Genomic DNA, 17,275 nt, shown 5'->3' with positions numbered 1-17,275 from the left:
CTGTGATACACAGAACGAGACTGAGATAAATGCTTACTGGAGTCAAGAATTGCTCCTCTGGAATACCAGCAATATTGGGCAGCCGGAAATCTCACAAAAGTAGCTGAAGCGTTGGTGATTCAGTAATAGATATCCTAGGTACTGCATGGGAGGTTTGGGTTTGTTTTCTGGACAATAGCAGTCTGAGTTTTATTGCATTAAAATTTCATTAGAGAAGTTCAGACCCAAACTGTGTGTGTTGGGGAGATTGATAGTGGTTTCTTTGGTTTTGAGTTAGTTTGTTCTCTTATTCTAATTTTAAAAACCCTTGATCATTTTGATGGAAAGAATGTTTATACAGGCCAAGGAAAAGTGAGAAAAGTTAAAAATCTGCCTTGGAGTGAGGGGGTCTCTGTGTGCCAGGCCAGGGGTGGAGATTTTCATGGGGAGGGGGCGTTAAGGGATAAATGAGAGGGTTTTGCTGGAACACAGGGGTATGTTTTGCAGTTTTAATTTTCAAAAGCGAAACCTCCCCACCTTCCCTGTGCTGCTGCCCAGCTCAGACCCCACTGACACCCCTGTGATGAAGTGGAAATTTTCTGAACATTTTGTATCATATTGTGTATACCTCAGTTTCCCCTATTTGTTGCAAGACTATCTAGGTCAGTGGTCCAAAATGTGGGGTGAATCCCACCAGGTGGAATGGAGTAACATTCAGGGGATTGCAACTGGGGCCTGGGCCAGTCCCCACGGGGGGTGAGGAGGGAGCGCCACCCAGCTCTGCTCCTGACCCCAGCCCCAGTTGCTGGCCCTGGATGCAGGCTCCGCTCCCAGGGCTCCACTCCCAGCCCTAAAGCTGGGGCTCCACTGCCAGTTTTGGCCCCCACCCCCAGCTGTGGCCCCTGCCTCAGCCCCCTTACATCTGTCCATACAAACTTCCTCATGGATAGACTTTACAAAAACTAGACAAGCCATTTACAAGACAAACTTTGCCTCTCTACAAAGGAAAAAGGACACTAAACTATCTAAACTGCTACATGCCACAAGCAGCCACAACAGTAGTTTCCTTAACCCACCCAGCAATATTGTTAATCTTTCCAGCTATACTCTTAGCCCAGCAGAAGAGTCTGTCCTATCTCGGGGCCTCTCCTTTTGTCCCTCCAGACCCATGAATATGATACAGTTCTGCGGTGACCTAGAATCCTACTTTCGACGTCTCCGACTCAAAGAATATTTCCAACATACCTCTGAACAGCATACTAACCCACAGAATCCTCCCTACCAGCACTACAAAAAAAAAGGATTCTGCATGGACTCCTCCGGACGGTCGAAACAACAGACTGGATTTCTACATAGATTGCTTCCGTCGACGTGCAAAGGCTGAAATTGTGGAAAAGCAACATCACTTGCCACATAACCTCAGCCATGCTGAACACAACGCCATCTACAGCCTCAGAAACAACCCTGACATCATAATCAAAAAGGCTGACAAAGGAGGTGCTGTCGTCATCATGAATAAATTGGAATATGACCAGGAGGCTGCTAGACAGCTCTCTAACACCACATTCTACAGGCCATTATCCTCTGATCCCACTGAGGATTACCTAAAGAAACTACACCATCTGCTAAAAAAACTCCCTGACAAAGCACAGGAACAAATCCGTACAGACACATGCCTAGAACCCCGACCAGGGGTATTCTATTTGCTACCCAAGATCCATAAACCTGGATATCCTGGACGCCCCATCATCTCAGGCATTGGCACCCTAACATCAGGCTTGTCTGGTTATGTAGACTCTGTCCTAAGACCCTACGCTACCAGCACTCCCAGCTATCTTCGAGACACCACTGACTTCCTGAGGAAACTACAATCCATCGGTGATCTTCCAGAAAACACCATCCTGGCCACTATGGACGTAGAAGCCCTCTACACCAATATTCCACACAAAGATGGACTACAAGCTATCAGGAACAGTATCCCTGATAATGTCACAGCTAACCTGGTGGCTGAACTTTGTGATTTTGTCCTCACCCACAACTATTTCACATTTGGGGACAATATATACCTTCAAGTCAGCGGCACTGCTATGGGTACCCGCATGGCCCCACAATATGCCAACATTTTTATGGCTGACTTAGAACAACGCTTCCTTAGCTCTCGTCCCCTAACGCCCCTACTCTACTTGCGCTACATTGATGACATCTTCATCATCTGGACCCATGGAAAAGAAGCCCTTGAGGAATTTCACCATGATTTCAATAATTTCCATCCCACCATCAACCTCAGCCTAGATCAATCCACACAAGCGGTCCATTTCCTGGACACTACTGTGCTAATAAGCGATGGTCACATCAATACCACCCTATACCGGAAACCTACTGACCGCTACACTTACCTACATGCCTCCAGCTTCCATCCAGGACACACCACACGATCCATTGTCTACAGCCAAGCTCTAAGATATAACCGCATTTGCTCCAATCCCTCGGATAGAGACAAGCACCTACAAGATCTCTATCAAGCATTCTTAAAACTACAATACCCACCTGCTGAAGTGAAAAAACAGATTGACAGAGCCAGACGAGTACCCAGAAGTCACCTCCTACAAGACAGGCCCAACAAAGAAAATAACAGAACACCACTAGCTGTCACCTTCAGCCCCCAACTAAAACCTCTCCAGCGCATCATCAGAGATCTACAACCTATCCTGAAAGATGATCCTTTACTCTCACAGATCTTGGGAGACAGACCTGTCCTCGCTTACAGACAACCCCCCAACCTAAAGCAAATACTCACCAGCAACCACACATCACTGAACAAAACCACTAACCCAGGAACCTATCCTTGTAACAAACCCCGATGCCAACTCTGTCCACATATCTATTCAAGTGACATCATCATAGGACCTAATCACATCAGCCATACCATCAGGGGCTCGTTCACCTGCACATCTACCAATGTGATCTATGCCATCATGTGCCAGCAATGCCCCTCTGCCATGTACATTGGCCAAACTGGACAGTCTCTACGCAAAAGAATTAATGGACACAAATCTGACATCAGGAATCAAAATACTCAAAAACCAGTGGGAGAACACTTTAACCTGTCTGGTCATTCAGTGACAGACCTGCGGGTGGCTATATTACAACAGAAAAACTTCAAAAACAGACTCCAAAGAGAGACTGCAGAGCTAGAATTGATATGCAAACTAGACACAATCAACTCCGGTTTGAATAAGGACTGGGAATGGCTGAGCCATTACAAACGTTGACTATCTCCCCTTGTAAGTATTCTCACACTTCTTATCACACTGTCTGTACTCGGCTAGCTTGATTATCACTTCAAAAGTTTTTTTTTTTTTTTCTCTTAATTAATTGGCCTCTCAGAGTTAGTAAGACAACTCCCACCTGTTTATGCTCTCTGTATGTGTGTATATATATCTCCTCATTATATGTTCCATTCTATATGCATCCGAAGAAGTGGGCTGTAGTCCACGAAAGCTTATGCTCTAATAAATTTGTTAGTCTCTAAGGTGCCCCAAGTACTCCTGTTCTTCTTTTTACATCTGTCCGCGTCCCTTCCCCCATAGCTGTGGCCCCACTCCCAGCCATGGCTTGCAGGGGCATGGACAAGGGTAACGGGTGCATGACCCTCAAAAGTTTTGGGACAACTGATCTAGGTGGTGGGACAAGGGTGTTTAATCTTTGCAGAGACCCCGAAAGGGCAGGTGTGACTGCTGTCTAGCTGCTTGGGCCCAGACAATGGCCATAAATTCTGTATCCCAGCAACTGATGGCCAGGACATACCTGCTGCAAGAAGCCAGCTGGCTGGGATGAGTTGCAGAACAAAGAAAGAGGTGGAGGCCAGGTGACCAGGTTGCCTTGCAACTCTAAGCTGAGAGATTTTTTCACATTTTGGTCCGATAGGAATGCACATAAAAACAAGTTGTGAAACTTATGAAATGCCAAAAAATTAACAAGTGTCTAAATTTGAGGCTCCCTTTGAGCGTGAGGGCTAGGCCAAATGACCCTTCAACCCCCTTGATTGGCCCTGACTATTGGACCCAACTCATCCAGGAGCTGCTGAAGGTAAAGCCAGAGGCTGTGCGGGAGAGGGTCTCTGGGCTTTTTCACACCCCCTCCAGACTCCTCCAGCACCACCTGTGACCAGACACCTGCAAATAAAGACAGGTTATAAATATTGGCATAAAAACAGCAAAAACACGTTTTTTAACTCTGCCAGTTCTTCAGAGAAGGAAAATACCTTCCACAGCTGTAACAATGAAAATTAAAAGAAGCAAAAATCTCATTTTTCCATCCTGGTGTTCAAGGGGAAATTTTTCATGGGGAATGGCTGATAACTGCACAGATGCTGGTGGCATCAGGTCTCTGGGTGCAGCCTGGACAGAGGGAGGGACAGATTTAAACAGGAAACTCGCACCCTCATTTACATACCCCCGCCTTAAAAGAGACACATACGCCTCCTTCCAGTGGTTGGTCTGATTGACTCACCCTAGGGCTCCGGGTGAGGAGTCAGACTGTCCTGTCCTGGGTGTCTGTGCAGCCAAGGGAGCTGGGGTCATCATTAAACTTTTGGATCCCTGAGAGGAATGAACATCTCCCTGCCATGACTATATTTCCTCTCACAGGAACTTAGTGTCTGGGTATTGTCAGGTGATCTGGTGGTAGCACGTCCCATACGCATAGGGACCAGGCCACGTCCGGTCAGTGGGGTAAGTGTTTGGGGAAGGGTTGTGTCCCAGGGATCCATTGGGCTGGGCCACCCCCTGGAGAGGGAAGATTTCCCATGGTGCTGGGAGGGATTTGGGACGGAAGCTCCTTTCCCTTCCCAGTACTGACCGGCTACACTGAAATGATCCATGACACCAGGGACGTGATCTGAGCAAGCCTGGCTCGTGCTTTGGAGTAGGTCTGGGGCCCGCCTGTGCGTGCAGGTGGGAGAAACTGGGGGGGGGGGAGTCTGAGGACAGAGTTAAGGTTTTCCAGTAGAGACTCACTGAGATTAGTGGGCCGAGAGCAGCGTCTCTGGGAGTCTCTCTTTAGGAGAGAGTCGAGGGAAGAGTCAGGCAGCACTGAAGGGAGATCATTATTCATGACTGAGATTTATATTTGTGATCACACTTCTATTCCCATATCAGAGGGGTAGCCGTGTTAGTCTGGATCTGTAAAACGCAACAGAGAGTCCTGTGGCACCTTTAAGACTAACAGACGTATTGGAGCATAAGCTTTCGTGGGTGAATGCCCACTTCATCAGATGCATCTAATGGAAATCTCCAGAGGCAGGTATAAATATGCCGGAAAGAATCAGTATGGAGATAACGAGGTTAGTTCAATCAGGGAGGGTGAGGTCCTCTGCTAGCAGTTGAGGTGTGAACACCAAGGGAGGAGAAACTGCTTCTGTAGTTGGATAGCCATTCACTATTGGATAGGTTTTTGTCCAAGCTCACAGCAGCTTCCCCTCACTTTGTGTCTGGCACAGTAATACAGGGCAGTGTCCTGGAGTTCCAGGTCGCTCATTTGCAGATACAGCAGGTTGTTGGGATTGTCCCTGGAGATGGTGAATCGGCCTTGGATCGAGCTGGCGTAATGTACAGTACTGCCGGCCCAGTAGCTTATACAAGGCTGGGGGGAGGGGTAGCTCAGTGGTTTGAGCATGGGCCTGCTAAACCCATTGTGAGTTCAATCCTTGAGGGGGCACTAGGGATCTAGGGCAAAAATCAGTACTTGGTCCTGCTAGTGAAGGCCGGGGGCTGGACTCAATGACCTTTCAGGGTCCCTTCCAGTTCTAGGAGATAGGTATATCTCCACATATTTATTTAGATACACTCCAGGCCCTTGCCAGGAACCTGACAGACCCAGCTTATCCAGTAGTCTCCAAAGATGACTTTTCCACTCCCCCTCCAGACCCCACCAGCTGGACCTGGGGCCGGCCACCTGTAAATAAAGGCACTTTAAAGCATATTGATGTTATATTCAGCAACTCAATATTCTTCAGGGCACTCAGGGGAGAACATACCTTCCAGAGCTGCTACAATGAGAACGAAATGGAGACAAAGTCTCATTTTCCCTGGTTTTGGAGGGGAAACTTATCAGGTGGGTTTGGCTGGTAACTGCATAGACACCAGAGGGCTGCGGATTGTCTCTGGCTGCAGCCTGGGCAGAGAGGGACAGATTTAAACAGGAAACTCTCACCCCTATTTGAATATCTCCCACTTATAGGAGACACAAACCCTTTCCCTGAATGCTTGGAGTTATTTGGCCAGTGGCTCTAAGGGAGGGAGTCGGACTGGTGCGAACTCTGTGTCTGCACAGCGCCCAGCGAGTGCGGGGCCATCTGACCATACAGGTTCACCAAGAGCTCCCTTGAATCACTTCCCACACCTCCAGGTGTAAGGGCTGAGCTACAGTCTGGTGAAGGGAATGGAAAGACCCACCTCTGGCGTTAGCGGACTGTGGGTCAGGCCCTTCGAGAGAAGTGAAAAGGGAAGAATCGGGGGGAAAATCTGTTTTTCTGTTGAGTCTAGAGGTGTTTGGAGCCTGATGTACCCTTTGAAGTGTGTGTTAGATCGACACTGGCATTTCATTGTTTTTCAGAGGGATTTGAGAGCAATTCTACCCATCCCCCAACAAACAACAAAAGCATTTGCACAGTCATCACTTTTAGGCAGCTTTGGAAGCCCAAGTTCTGATTCTCACACTGAACAATTGGTCCCCCAAATATTTCTCTTGTGCAGTCTGCAGTTTTACTTCAGTGTCTGATGAGCGCCAGTGTAAGCATGTGATAGTCAAGTTGTTGCAGTTTTTATGGACACGTGATCGTATATGAATACAGAGATCTCCAACCTGACGAGAGGGTTTTTTCGCTCTGGTTGTAGATCCCGTTCCTGTGCCCAGGGCTGGATGGTTTGTGGAAGTGCTGCCCCCACGCGGCGCATGGCAGAAAGAAGATTCTGCAGCTTGAGTTTTTGTATGAGCAGTATCGGGATTCCCCTCACTGTGTCTCTCGCACAGTAATAGCGGGCAGTGTCCTCGGGCTTCAGGCCGGTCATTTGCAGGTACAGCAGACTGTTGGGGTCATCTCTGGAGATGGTGAATCGCCCTTTTATGGAGTCACTGTAGTATATACTAGAACCGTGAATCAAGGCAAGCCACTCCAGTCCCTTCCCGGGAGCCTGACGGACCCAGCCCATCCAGTAGCTGCTGAAGGTGAACCCGGAGGCTTTGCAGGAGAGGCGGAGAGAGTCTCCGGGCTTTTTCACATCCCCTCCGGACTCCACCAGCGCCTGGGACCGTGCACCTGGGAATAAAGATGAATGATGGGGAACATGAGTATGTAGGGAAACAGAATAACAATCTCCTGACTATCCAACACACGGCAAGGGAGAAAATACCTTCAAATGCTGCTGCAATGAGAACGAGATATAACCAAAGTCTCATTGTCCCTGTGTTTGGAGAGGAGAGTTTTCAGGGGGGTTGTCTGGTGACTGCCCAGAGACAGAGGCTGCAGATTGTCTGTCCGGGTGCAGCCGTGGAAGTGAGAGAGACAGCTTTAAACAGGAAACTCTCACCGCTATTTGCATATCCCCCTTCTTATAAGAGCCTCCAATTATTTCCTAGAGTGAACTCAGTTTCTTTGCGTGTGGCTGTGTCAAGGCTGGGTCCCCACTTTGAACTTTAGGGTACAAATGTAGGGGCCTGCATGAAAACTTCTAAGCTTAACTACCAGCTTAGCTCTGGTTCCGGTGCCACCATTTCCCAATTTTTCCCTCCCTGGGAAGCCCTGAGAAACCTTTCACCAATTCCCTGGTGAATACAGATCCAAACCCATTGGATCTTAAAACAAGGAGAAATTAACCATCCCCCCTCCTTCCTCCCACCAACTCCTGGTGAATACAGATCCAAACCCCTTGGATCTAAAACAAGGAGAAATTAACCATCCCCCCTCCTTCCTCCCACCAACTCCTGGTGAATACAGATCCAAACCCCTCGGATCTAAAACAAGGAGAAATTAACCATCCCCCCTCCTTCCTCCCACCAACTCCTGGTGAATCAAGATCCAAACCCCGTGGATCTTAAAACAAGGAAAAATCAATCAGGTTCTAAAAAGAAAGCTTTTAATTAAAGAAAAAAAGGTAAAAATCATCTCTGTAAAATCAGTATGGAAATTAACCTTACAGGGTAATCAAACTTAAAGAGCTCAGAGGACTCCCCTCTAGTCTCAGGTTCAAAGTACAGCAAACAAAGATAAACACTCTAGTAAAAGGTACATTTACAAGTTGAGAAAACAAAGGAAAACTAACACGCCTTGCCTGGCTATTTACTTACAAGTTTGAAATAGGAGAGACTTGCTTAGAAAGATGTGGAGAACCTGGATTGATGTCTGGTCCCTCTCAGTTCCAGAACGAACACACTCCCAAACAAAGAACACAAACAAAAGTCTTCCCCCCACCCAATATTTGAAAGTATCTTGTCCCCTTATTGGTCCTTTAGGTCAGATGCCAGCCAGGTTACCTGAGCTTCTTAACCCTTTCCAGGGAAAAGGATTTTGGAGTCTCTGGCCAGGAGGGATTTATAGTACTGTACACAGGACAGCTGTTACCCTTCCCTTTATAGTTATGACAGGCTGAGAGAAGGGCCAGAATCTATCTCCGGGGTACCCCCCTCTCCCTGTCGGTGTATCTGTATCTGAAGAGATGGGATTTTTGCCCACAAAAGCTTATGCCCAAATAAAGCTGTTAGTCTTTAAGGTGCCACCGGACTCCTGGTTGTTTTTGTGGATACAGACTAACACGGCTACCCCCCGATACAGAAGGATTAGGCTCTATCTTATTCAGTGGGAGTCGTGTTCTGTGTCTTTCCTGCCCCCATCTCTCTCCAATCCACGTCTGCTTCTCCCAGTGCCCCAGTCTCTCTGAGCGGTTCCAATGACCCCGATCTTAGGACCCTTAGTCAGGTGACTGTCCCCACTGACCTGAGTGCCCGCGCTGGGCTGAGAGGCCCCTGGGCAATTGCCCCCTTTGCCCCTGCCTGTCAGGGGGCTGGCAGAGACCACTCAGCTCCTAGCCCAGGGCTGGGAGTTTCAAAGGGGCCTCGTGGCTAAAGGAGCCACCTCACATCTGCAATCACAGTCCAGAATTTCTGCTGCTGTCCCAGGGGGAGGTAAAGATCCAGCTATTTAACATAGTAACCGGGGACCGGCTGCTCTTAATTACAGGAAGCTCCCAAAGGTTGGCGCTGAGGCCAGTGGGCTAGTAAGGGTACCGGGAGGAAGTCTGTCAGGGCTTATTGGGATCGTGCAGAGAGAAGCCACAGCCCCATAAGGGAGGTGTCGGGGTTCATTAGGGTCAGAGAGCGCAGGGCTGGAGGCCTTGTCTGCTGGCTGCTCGCCTGGGGACCCTCATTCCCCTTTCGATAGATCTGCTCTCGGGCTGATGCGCCCCAGACATGCCATGCAGGAACACAACGCTGTACACGCAGTGAACATATGGAATCCGCGCTTTCAAAACAATATCAGAAACACGGAAGGGGATGTCTGGAGAGAAGGGGGGAGCAGGAAGACGAGGACTCTCGACTTTTTTCCCCCTGAGAACCGGACACCAAGAAACACCTTTCCAATATCAGTTCTTGCCTGTCATGGGACATGTGGGGAGGTGAGAGCGCAGAAAGCCTGGCAGAGCGGGGCAGGTTCCTTTATGTGCTGTGAAACCGGGACAGCAATTACAGCCATTTCCCTGACTGTGAAGAGGAGAGTTGTGCCCGCTTCAGGGGTGTCAGGGCTGGGCCTGTAGACCGAGCATACGCCATCTAGCAAGTTGCTGAAGCAACAGCCAAGGCCCAGAGTCTGTTAAACCCTCAAGGAGTTCAAAGCTTTTCCCATCTTTTTTCTCCAGTAACGAGTCTCACTCCTACTCTTGGCTCCTCAGACCAAGACATGAGATCATGAGAACTGAAGAACGGCCAGACTGGGTCCGACCAATGGTCCGTCTAGCCCAGTAACAAGGGAATCATCAACTCATCCCCTGGGAAGGAGCTTTGTCTGGTATAAGGAGGGGGATACGCAAATAACGGTGAGCGTTTCCTGTTTAAATCTCTCTCTGCAGGGCTGCACCCGGAGAGAATCCACAGCCCCCTGTGAATGTGCAGTTACCAGCCAGTCCACCAGAGACCTTTCCCCTCCCACACCAGCGATAATGAGTCTTTGGCTCCATTTAGCTTTCGTTGCAGCCGCTTTGGAAGGTATTTTCTCCCCTGTGTGGATAAGCGAGTCAGCGGAATGGTGTGTGGTTGGCAGTTCACACTGACATGATTTTAACACGCGTTTATTCCCAGCTGTCCTGTCACAAGTCCACTGCTGGAGTCCGGCGGGGATGTGAAAAAGCCCGGAGACTCCCTCAGACTGACCTGTACCACCTCAGTGTTCAACATAGACAGCCACTGAATTAATTGGATCTGTCAGGGCGGCTCCCGGGCAGGGGCTGCGGTGGGTATCAGCAATTAGTGCAGCAACCACCTGCTATGGAAATTCAGTGAAAGGGCGATTCACATACACACACACACACACACACACACACTCCAGCTCACCCTTCCCTGCACGCTGCGCTGGGACACGTGTCTGTGTGTGTTTGTGAGTCTATGTAGAGGTGGGAGATGGAGAGAGAGAGAGAGAACAGTTAGATCGGTGGTTTGCTGAGGCCAGTGCCTGTCATGCTGACTAATATTATCTCTTTGTTCCTTGTGATCTCCCATCTGTTGTCTCCTGTTTTTCACCTAGATAATAAAGTCTTTGGGGGCAGGGATCCAATATTAACTAGAATATTAAATGCTATGGAACCTTTTACACTCTGAGCCTAGAGGCTTTAATTCTTTCCAGAATAAAAGACACGGCTGTGAAGGGGACGATGATCTAGTTCTAAATGTATAGATGGCACCTCATCATATGAAAGACTCGGATTTTCAAAGGAACCTAAGGGAGTTAGGCACCCAAATCCCATTGGACGAATAGCTCCCATGTGTTTACTGGAGTGTTTAACTGTTTGAATAAAAGGTTCAGATTGTCAGCTGGCATAAATAGGGGTAGCTGCTATATTGAATCCAGTGGATCTGTGACCATTGGTTCCAGTTGTGGATCTGCTCTCACCGTGTAAGTCCTTCTTAAGGCCAGAACAACCGAAGCCGTGTGAAATCAGAGGCAAGAGTTTCATTGGTTCCAAAGGGCTGTAGATCATTCCCATCACCCATTTCAGTTCTCTGAGGTGACAGCCCCTGTCCAGTGATAATAATGGCCAGGGGAGTGAACGTTCCCCTTCTACCAGGAGCAGGGAAGTTTGTGTAAAAGGGCCCTGAGTGTCTGCACAGAACTCGCTTCCTCTTTTTGTGCCAGGCCCTGCTCTGCTCTGTGTCACTGTGTCTCTGGCGCAGTAATAGGTGGCGGTGTCTGCAGCTGTCAGCGAGCGGAGCTGGAGATAAACTTCATCCTTCGAGGTGTCCCTGGTGATGGTGATCCGGCTACTGAAAGCCGAGCTGTAATCTGTGGTGCCTCCGTCTGCAGTGCTCCGGATGCGCCCCATCCGCTCCAGCCCTTTCCCCGGTGGCTGTCGGACCCAGCCCCAATAGTTGGTGCTGACAGAGACACCAGAAACCTTACAGGTGATACTGAGGGTCTCTGAGGGCTTCACTGCCCCCGGGCCGATCTGGACCAGCTGCACCTGGGAGAGGACACCTGGGGAAAGGAGAACAGAGCTGACTCTCTCCTGGAACCAGTGCATTCCCCACCTTGGTGTTTCTCAGGATCCCATGAAACACTCACCTGATGGGGCGGCGAGTAGGAAAAGGGAGAAGAGCAGTGACAGTGTCATGGTGACGGCTAATGGAGAAACTCCCCAGAAGGCAGGACCAGAAAGTTCTGTGTCTGGGGAGAGACTGAGGCTCCTACAACCAGGGGTTGGTATTTAACAGGAGCCCTCGGGGCAGGGATTTGCATGAGGGTTTCCCAGGGTGGCTATTAGAGGCGGCAGAGGGTGAGCGCTCAGTATATGGTGATGTCCCCTTTGGACAGGGGTCCCCTTTACACCCAGAGAGACCACACGCTCAGCTCAGCACAGCTGTGCATTGGTCTGTCGAATTGCCTGGGGCCCTAGAGACAGGACAGGAGTGGCAGGGTTAGTTCCTAAATCACCCACTCACTCCCTGCTGCCGGTGGGTAAATCCACCTAGGCACTCTGCGTGCACAATTCCCACTCTTGTTAGTGGGTGGTGGGTGCCCAAACCCCCTAGCCAAGTTGGTTAATTTCCACTTTTGTGACTCTGGGCCTCATTTCCTCGTTTGTAAAGCGGGGTTAACGAGACTTCCCTGCTTCACGTGTGGACTGAGAGGGTGAAATCCAGGACTGGTTGTGAGTCTCTGAAACGTTCCGGTGACAAGGAACAGAGAAGAACAGAGGCAGGTAGGTGGCTGGGCATCCAGCCGCCAGTGAAATCCAGTGAGATTGTGGTTCCTAAATCTGCCAGGCTTCTTAAGAACATAAGAAATGGTTAAAAGATAGGAAACAAAGGGCAGGAATAAATGGTCAGTTTTCAGAATGGAGAAAGGTAAATAGTGGTGTCCCCCAGGGGTCTGTACTGGGCCCAGTCCTATTCAACATATTCATAAATGATCTAGAAAAAGGGGTAAACAGTGATCTGGTGAAATTTGCAGATGATACAAAACTACTCAAGATAGTTAAGTTCCAGGCAGACTGTGAAGAGCTACAAAAGGATCTCACAAAACTGGGTGACTGGACAACAAAATGGCAGATGAAATTCAATGTTGATAAATACAAAGTAATGCATATTGGAAAGTATAATCCCAACTATACATATAAAATGATGGGATCTAAATTGGCTGTTACCACTCAAGAAAGAGATCTTGGAGTCATTGTGGATAGTTCTCTGAAAACAGCCACTCAATGTGCAGCTGCAGTCAAAAAAGCGAACACAATGCTGGGAATAATTAAGAAAGGGATAGATAATAGGACAGAAAATATCATGTTGCCTCTATATAAATCCATGGTGCACCCACATCTTGAATACTGTGTGCAGATGTGGACGCCCCATTTCAAAGAAGATATATTGGAATTGGAAAAGGTTAGAAAAGGGCAACAAAAATGATTAGAGGTATGGAACGGCTTCCGTATGAGGAGTGATTAATAAGACTGGGACTTTTCAGCTTGGAAAAGAGACGGCTAAGGGGAGATATGATTGAGGTCTTTAAAATCATGACTAGTGTAGAGAAAGTAGATAAGGAAATGTTGTTTACTACTTCTCATAACACAAGAACTAGGGGTCACCAGTTGAAATTAATAGGCAGCAGGTTTAAAACAAACAAAAGGAAGCATTTCTTCACACAACGCACAGTCAACCTGTGGAACTCCTTGCCAGAGGCTGTTGTGAAGGCCAAGACCGTAACAGGGTTCAAAAAAGAACTGGATAAATTCATGGAGGATAGGTCTATCAATGGCTATTAGCCAGGTTGGGCAGGAATGGTGTCCCTAGCCTCTGTTTGCCAGAAGCTGGGAATGGGCGACAGGGGGTGGATCACTTGGTGATTCCCTGTTCTGTTCATTCCCTCTGGGGCTCCTGGCATTGGCCACTGTCAGAAGACAGGATACTGGGCTAGATGGTCCTTTGGTCTGACCCAGTAGGACCATTTTTATGGAATAAAAGAAAATACATGAATGAGAGACAGAGTTATAAAGAGAAAAGATTCATTCCATGCTGAAGGCCAATGGAAGATAAAGTCTGTAAGGATTTCATATTTATTTGCAGATATTGTGGAAGACTTTGTGAAGGAGATATCCCTGCATGAATATTGTAGTGTCTAGAATCAGAGCTTTGTATTGAAATAGGGTCCCATTGAGGCAGGGCCATACAGGTCTGTTTCACCCAATCAGGGGTGGGAGTGAGAGGTGAAAGTGGCTGACAAGATTTCAGGTTAAAGGAGGGTGCGCTCTCAGGGACTTGTCCTCATTTTACAACAGAAGGAGAAAATACATTTCAGATTTGAAGGACTCTGGGCCCAATGGATTGTGGGGTGGGTTGGGGGGATATAACAGAACACCTCCACGGGAGTTAGGTGGCTAACTCAGGAGCTTTTGAAAATACCTCTCTCTCTGCCTCAGTCTCCCCTCTCTGAACCAGGGGCTGGGATAGTTTCCCGGCCTCCGGCGGCGTTGTGGGGATAAAGGCAATAACTGCTTGTGAAGGGCGGAGATGCCCCAGTGAGGGGCCCCACATCGGTTATAATGAACTAATCACCTTCCGCTGCATTAATGCGATAAATGCCCCAGTTTGCTGAAAGGGCCAGAGCCTCCCTGGTGTAAATCCAGAGTAACTCAAGTCTAGTGGAAGCAGTAATGGTGACTTTACACTAGCGGAGGATTTGGCCCCAGGAGCAATTCGCTCCATCCGTTGGGTCTGACGCAAACCCCAATGCGCTTGTCCCCTTTACACTGACAGACGCTGTCCTGTGAGACTGACACAGAGACGGGCCCGGGAGAGCCAACGTGCCAGGTCTGCGAGGGGAGAGCGACTCAGAACAGGACTCACTCCGGATTGGGGTTCACAGATGAAGCGAGGGATCTCTGCACCGCAGGCCCAGCGGGGCTCTGGGCAGGAAGGGGAGACACGTTGTCCGGGAATGGAAGGGTAAAACTGATGGGAGGTTTGTGTGACCTGGGTTGCCGGGTCTCCTGTCCGAGACCGAAGCGGTGTGTGTGTCACTGCTGCCCCCGCCCGGCTGCCGGGAGAAGGGCGATTCCGCAGCCTTGGAACACAATATTCTTCTAACTCTACCAGGTATTCAGAGGAGGAAAATATCTTCCAAAGCTGCTACAGCGAAAATTACAAGGAGCAAAAATCCCATTTTCCCTGGTGTTGGCGGGAAAAGTTCTCAGGGGACTGGCTGGTAACTGCTCAGACCCAGGGACTGCGGATTGTGTCTCCGGGTGCAGCCTGTCAGAGAGAGGCACAGATTTAAACAGGAAACTGTCTCCCACATTTGCATGTCCCCGCTTTATAAGAGACACACACTCCTGCTGCCAGTGATCTGACTGACTCGCCCTAGGGCTCCGGGTGCGGGAGTCAGACTGTCCCGTCCCGTGTGTCTGTGCAGCGCCGGGCACAGGGCGCTGGGGTCTTCCTGTCACTTTCGGACCCCTGGGAGGAATGACCAGCTCCCTGCAGTGACTGTATTTCCTCACCCAGGAACTGAGCGCCTGGCTAGTGTGAGGTGATATTGGGGATTGGGGGGACTCAGCTATGGAGCCCCGTTCCATGCGTACAAGGGCCATGCAATGTCCAGTCAGGGGGGTCAGTGTCTGGGGAGGGGTCGTGTCCCAGGGATCCATTGGGCTGGGCCACCCGCTGGAGAGGGAAGATTTCCCGTGGCGCTGGGAGGGATTTGAGACGGAAGCCCCTTTCCCTTCCCGGCAGTGACCGGCTACATTGAAATGATCCATGACACTAGGGACGTGATCTGAGCAAGCCTGGCTCGTGCTTTGTGCCAGGTCTGGGGCCCGCCTGTGGGTGCAGGTGGGAGAAGCTGGGGGGGGGGGGACCAGCACCAAATCCCACAACCAGCACCAAATCTATCACCTCTAAACATCATCACCATGCGATCATTTATTTTGTTAATTATTAATAAGCAATAAAGTGTAGACAGAAGCTTTCTCCTGATTGTGTTTAAAGAACCTGTGTGATATGAACATTACGTGTTTCTAAACCATCCCCAGGATGTAACATTGAAGGACAATGTCTAGTATGTCTAGTATAAGGGAAGCATCTAACGTTCTTTCAGAGCCTGACGCAAAACCCTTCACAACTCCACGGAAACCCTCCCATTGAGTGCAAGGTGAGCTGTGTCAGGCCCTGTGTTCATAGCCCTGAGGCAGCAAAGTTGTCAGTTGTTCCTTGAAATGTCAATTGTAAATGTCTTCAGCAGAGGCAATGGACTCATCACTAGAACAGAGCTAATTAGATGAAGAGGATGTTTCCTTCAGAGGATCAGCAGCTGTGATTGAAGCAGAAAACTCTCGGAGCGATCAGATTAGTAGAAGAGTCCTGGGCAGATTCATTGGTCTGGGTAAAATACCAAATCCGACTGATTATAACGAGACTACTGATGGGATTGAGGAATGAAGGATTTTGCCCAATATTAGTGAGGTCCTGTGGCCTGGGCCTCAGCCTGTCAAAGACTCACTGTCATTTCTGCAGGAGCTGGGCGAGATAATCACAGTAGAGGTGATGGTGATAGTAAAATCTATTTCCTCTCGACACTTCAAAATGTCATGTCTTAAGGGACTTGTCAGCAGTCACACTGGGAGTCTGTGATGGATCAGGGAACTGAATCTAAGTTTGTGAGCCCTAGGTTAATGCCCTTATCACTTATTCTCCAAATATTCACAGGCTGGCGGGGAAAGCAGGACGGGGGGGAGGGAAGGAAGGAAAGGATTCATGATTCCCACTGAAAGAAAAGCAGAAGTGAACTTCTAGTGGGTCTGTTCTCTGATCTCCACGAGCTGCTGTTTAAACGGGGCACACTGAGTGAAAAACTGTGTAACAAAGTCTGTCTGTTCCTAGCCTGATACATCCCACACATACCCATCTCTCTCTCTATCTCAGTCCCTATGCATATTCACCTGTCTCTTCCTTCTCTTCTGTCTTTATCCTTCTTTCTCTATGGGTGTCTGTCTGTCTGTCTGTCTCCTCTCTAATCAATTCCTCTTGTGTCATCCACTATCCTCATCGGACTCCCTCATTCAGATTCTGTCAGGAAAAATCCCTCTCTCTTTGCCTTGCCAAAGGATTTTTTAAAAAAAGAACAGGAATACTTGTGGCACCTTAGAGACTAACAAATTTATTAGAGCATAAGCTTTCGTGGACTGCAGCCCACTTCTTCGGATGCATACTGAAGAAGGTAAAGGAAAAAAGGATTTTTTCTCGCCCTCCTTATCGCCTACAGTAAGCTGGAATCACATCGTAATTAACACTGTTCTTTGTCCTTCTGGCTACAAAATATGTGGCTATGGACAGGCAGCTGGTGTGCTGAGTCTGCCAGTTATGCTGACAAATACAATTTCACTGTTTCATTTTGATCTCCTATGCTTCTGTATCTACCAGTTGTCTCCTATCTATCTATCTATCTATCTATCTATCTATCTATCTATCTATCTATCCCCATACACCCCCTCTATCTATCTATCTATCTATCTATCTATCTATCTATCTATCTATCTATCTA

The 17,275-nt window shown here is 48.7% G+C and overlaps 1 protein-coding gene across 1 annotated transcript; it reads right to left on the bottom strand.

Annotated features, from left to right (window-relative positions):
• Positions 1–4,320: 4,320 nt before the first annotated feature.
• On the bottom strand, positions 4,321–11,855 carry LOC128846256 (Ig heavy chain Mem5-like). The gene is made up of 5 exons (XM_054045244.1): positions 11,801–11,855; positions 11,403–11,719; positions 6,996–7,283; positions 5,448–5,622; positions 4,321–4,379 (listed from the first exon to the last, which is right to left on the bottom strand). The coding sequence occupies exons 1-5, from the start codon at positions 11,853–11,855 to the stop codon at positions 4,321–4,323; spliced, it is 894 nt and encodes a 297-aa protein (XP_053901219.1).
• Between the last annotated feature and the right edge of the window lie 5,420 nt (positions 11,856–17,275).

Source organism: Malaclemys terrapin, chromosome 12 (assembly GCF_027887155.1).
Source record: "Malaclemys terrapin pileata isolate rMalTer1 chromosome 12, rMalTer1.hap1, whole genome shotgun sequence".
NCBI classification, from domain to species: domain Eukaryota; kingdom Metazoa; phylum Chordata; order Testudines; family Emydidae; genus Malaclemys; species Malaclemys terrapin.
This window is presented reverse-complemented; position numbering and strand designations above follow the sequence as displayed.

Excerpts from the sequence above, each read along its gene's own strand:
- LOC128846256 (XM_054045244.1), bottom strand. The coding sequence starts at position 11,855 with ATGACACTGTCACTGCTCTTCTCCCTTTTCCTACTCGCCGCCCCATCA. Across the intron at positions 7,284-11,402 it reads ATTACTGCGCCAGAGACACA|GCGCTGGTGGAGTCCGGAGG; the intron begins GTGACACAGAGC and ends GCACGGTCCCAG. Across the intron at positions 4,380-5,447 it reads CAAAGTGAGGGGAAGCTGCT|GCTGCACCCAGAGACCTGAT; the intron begins GTGAGCTTGGAC and ends CCCTCTGTCCAG.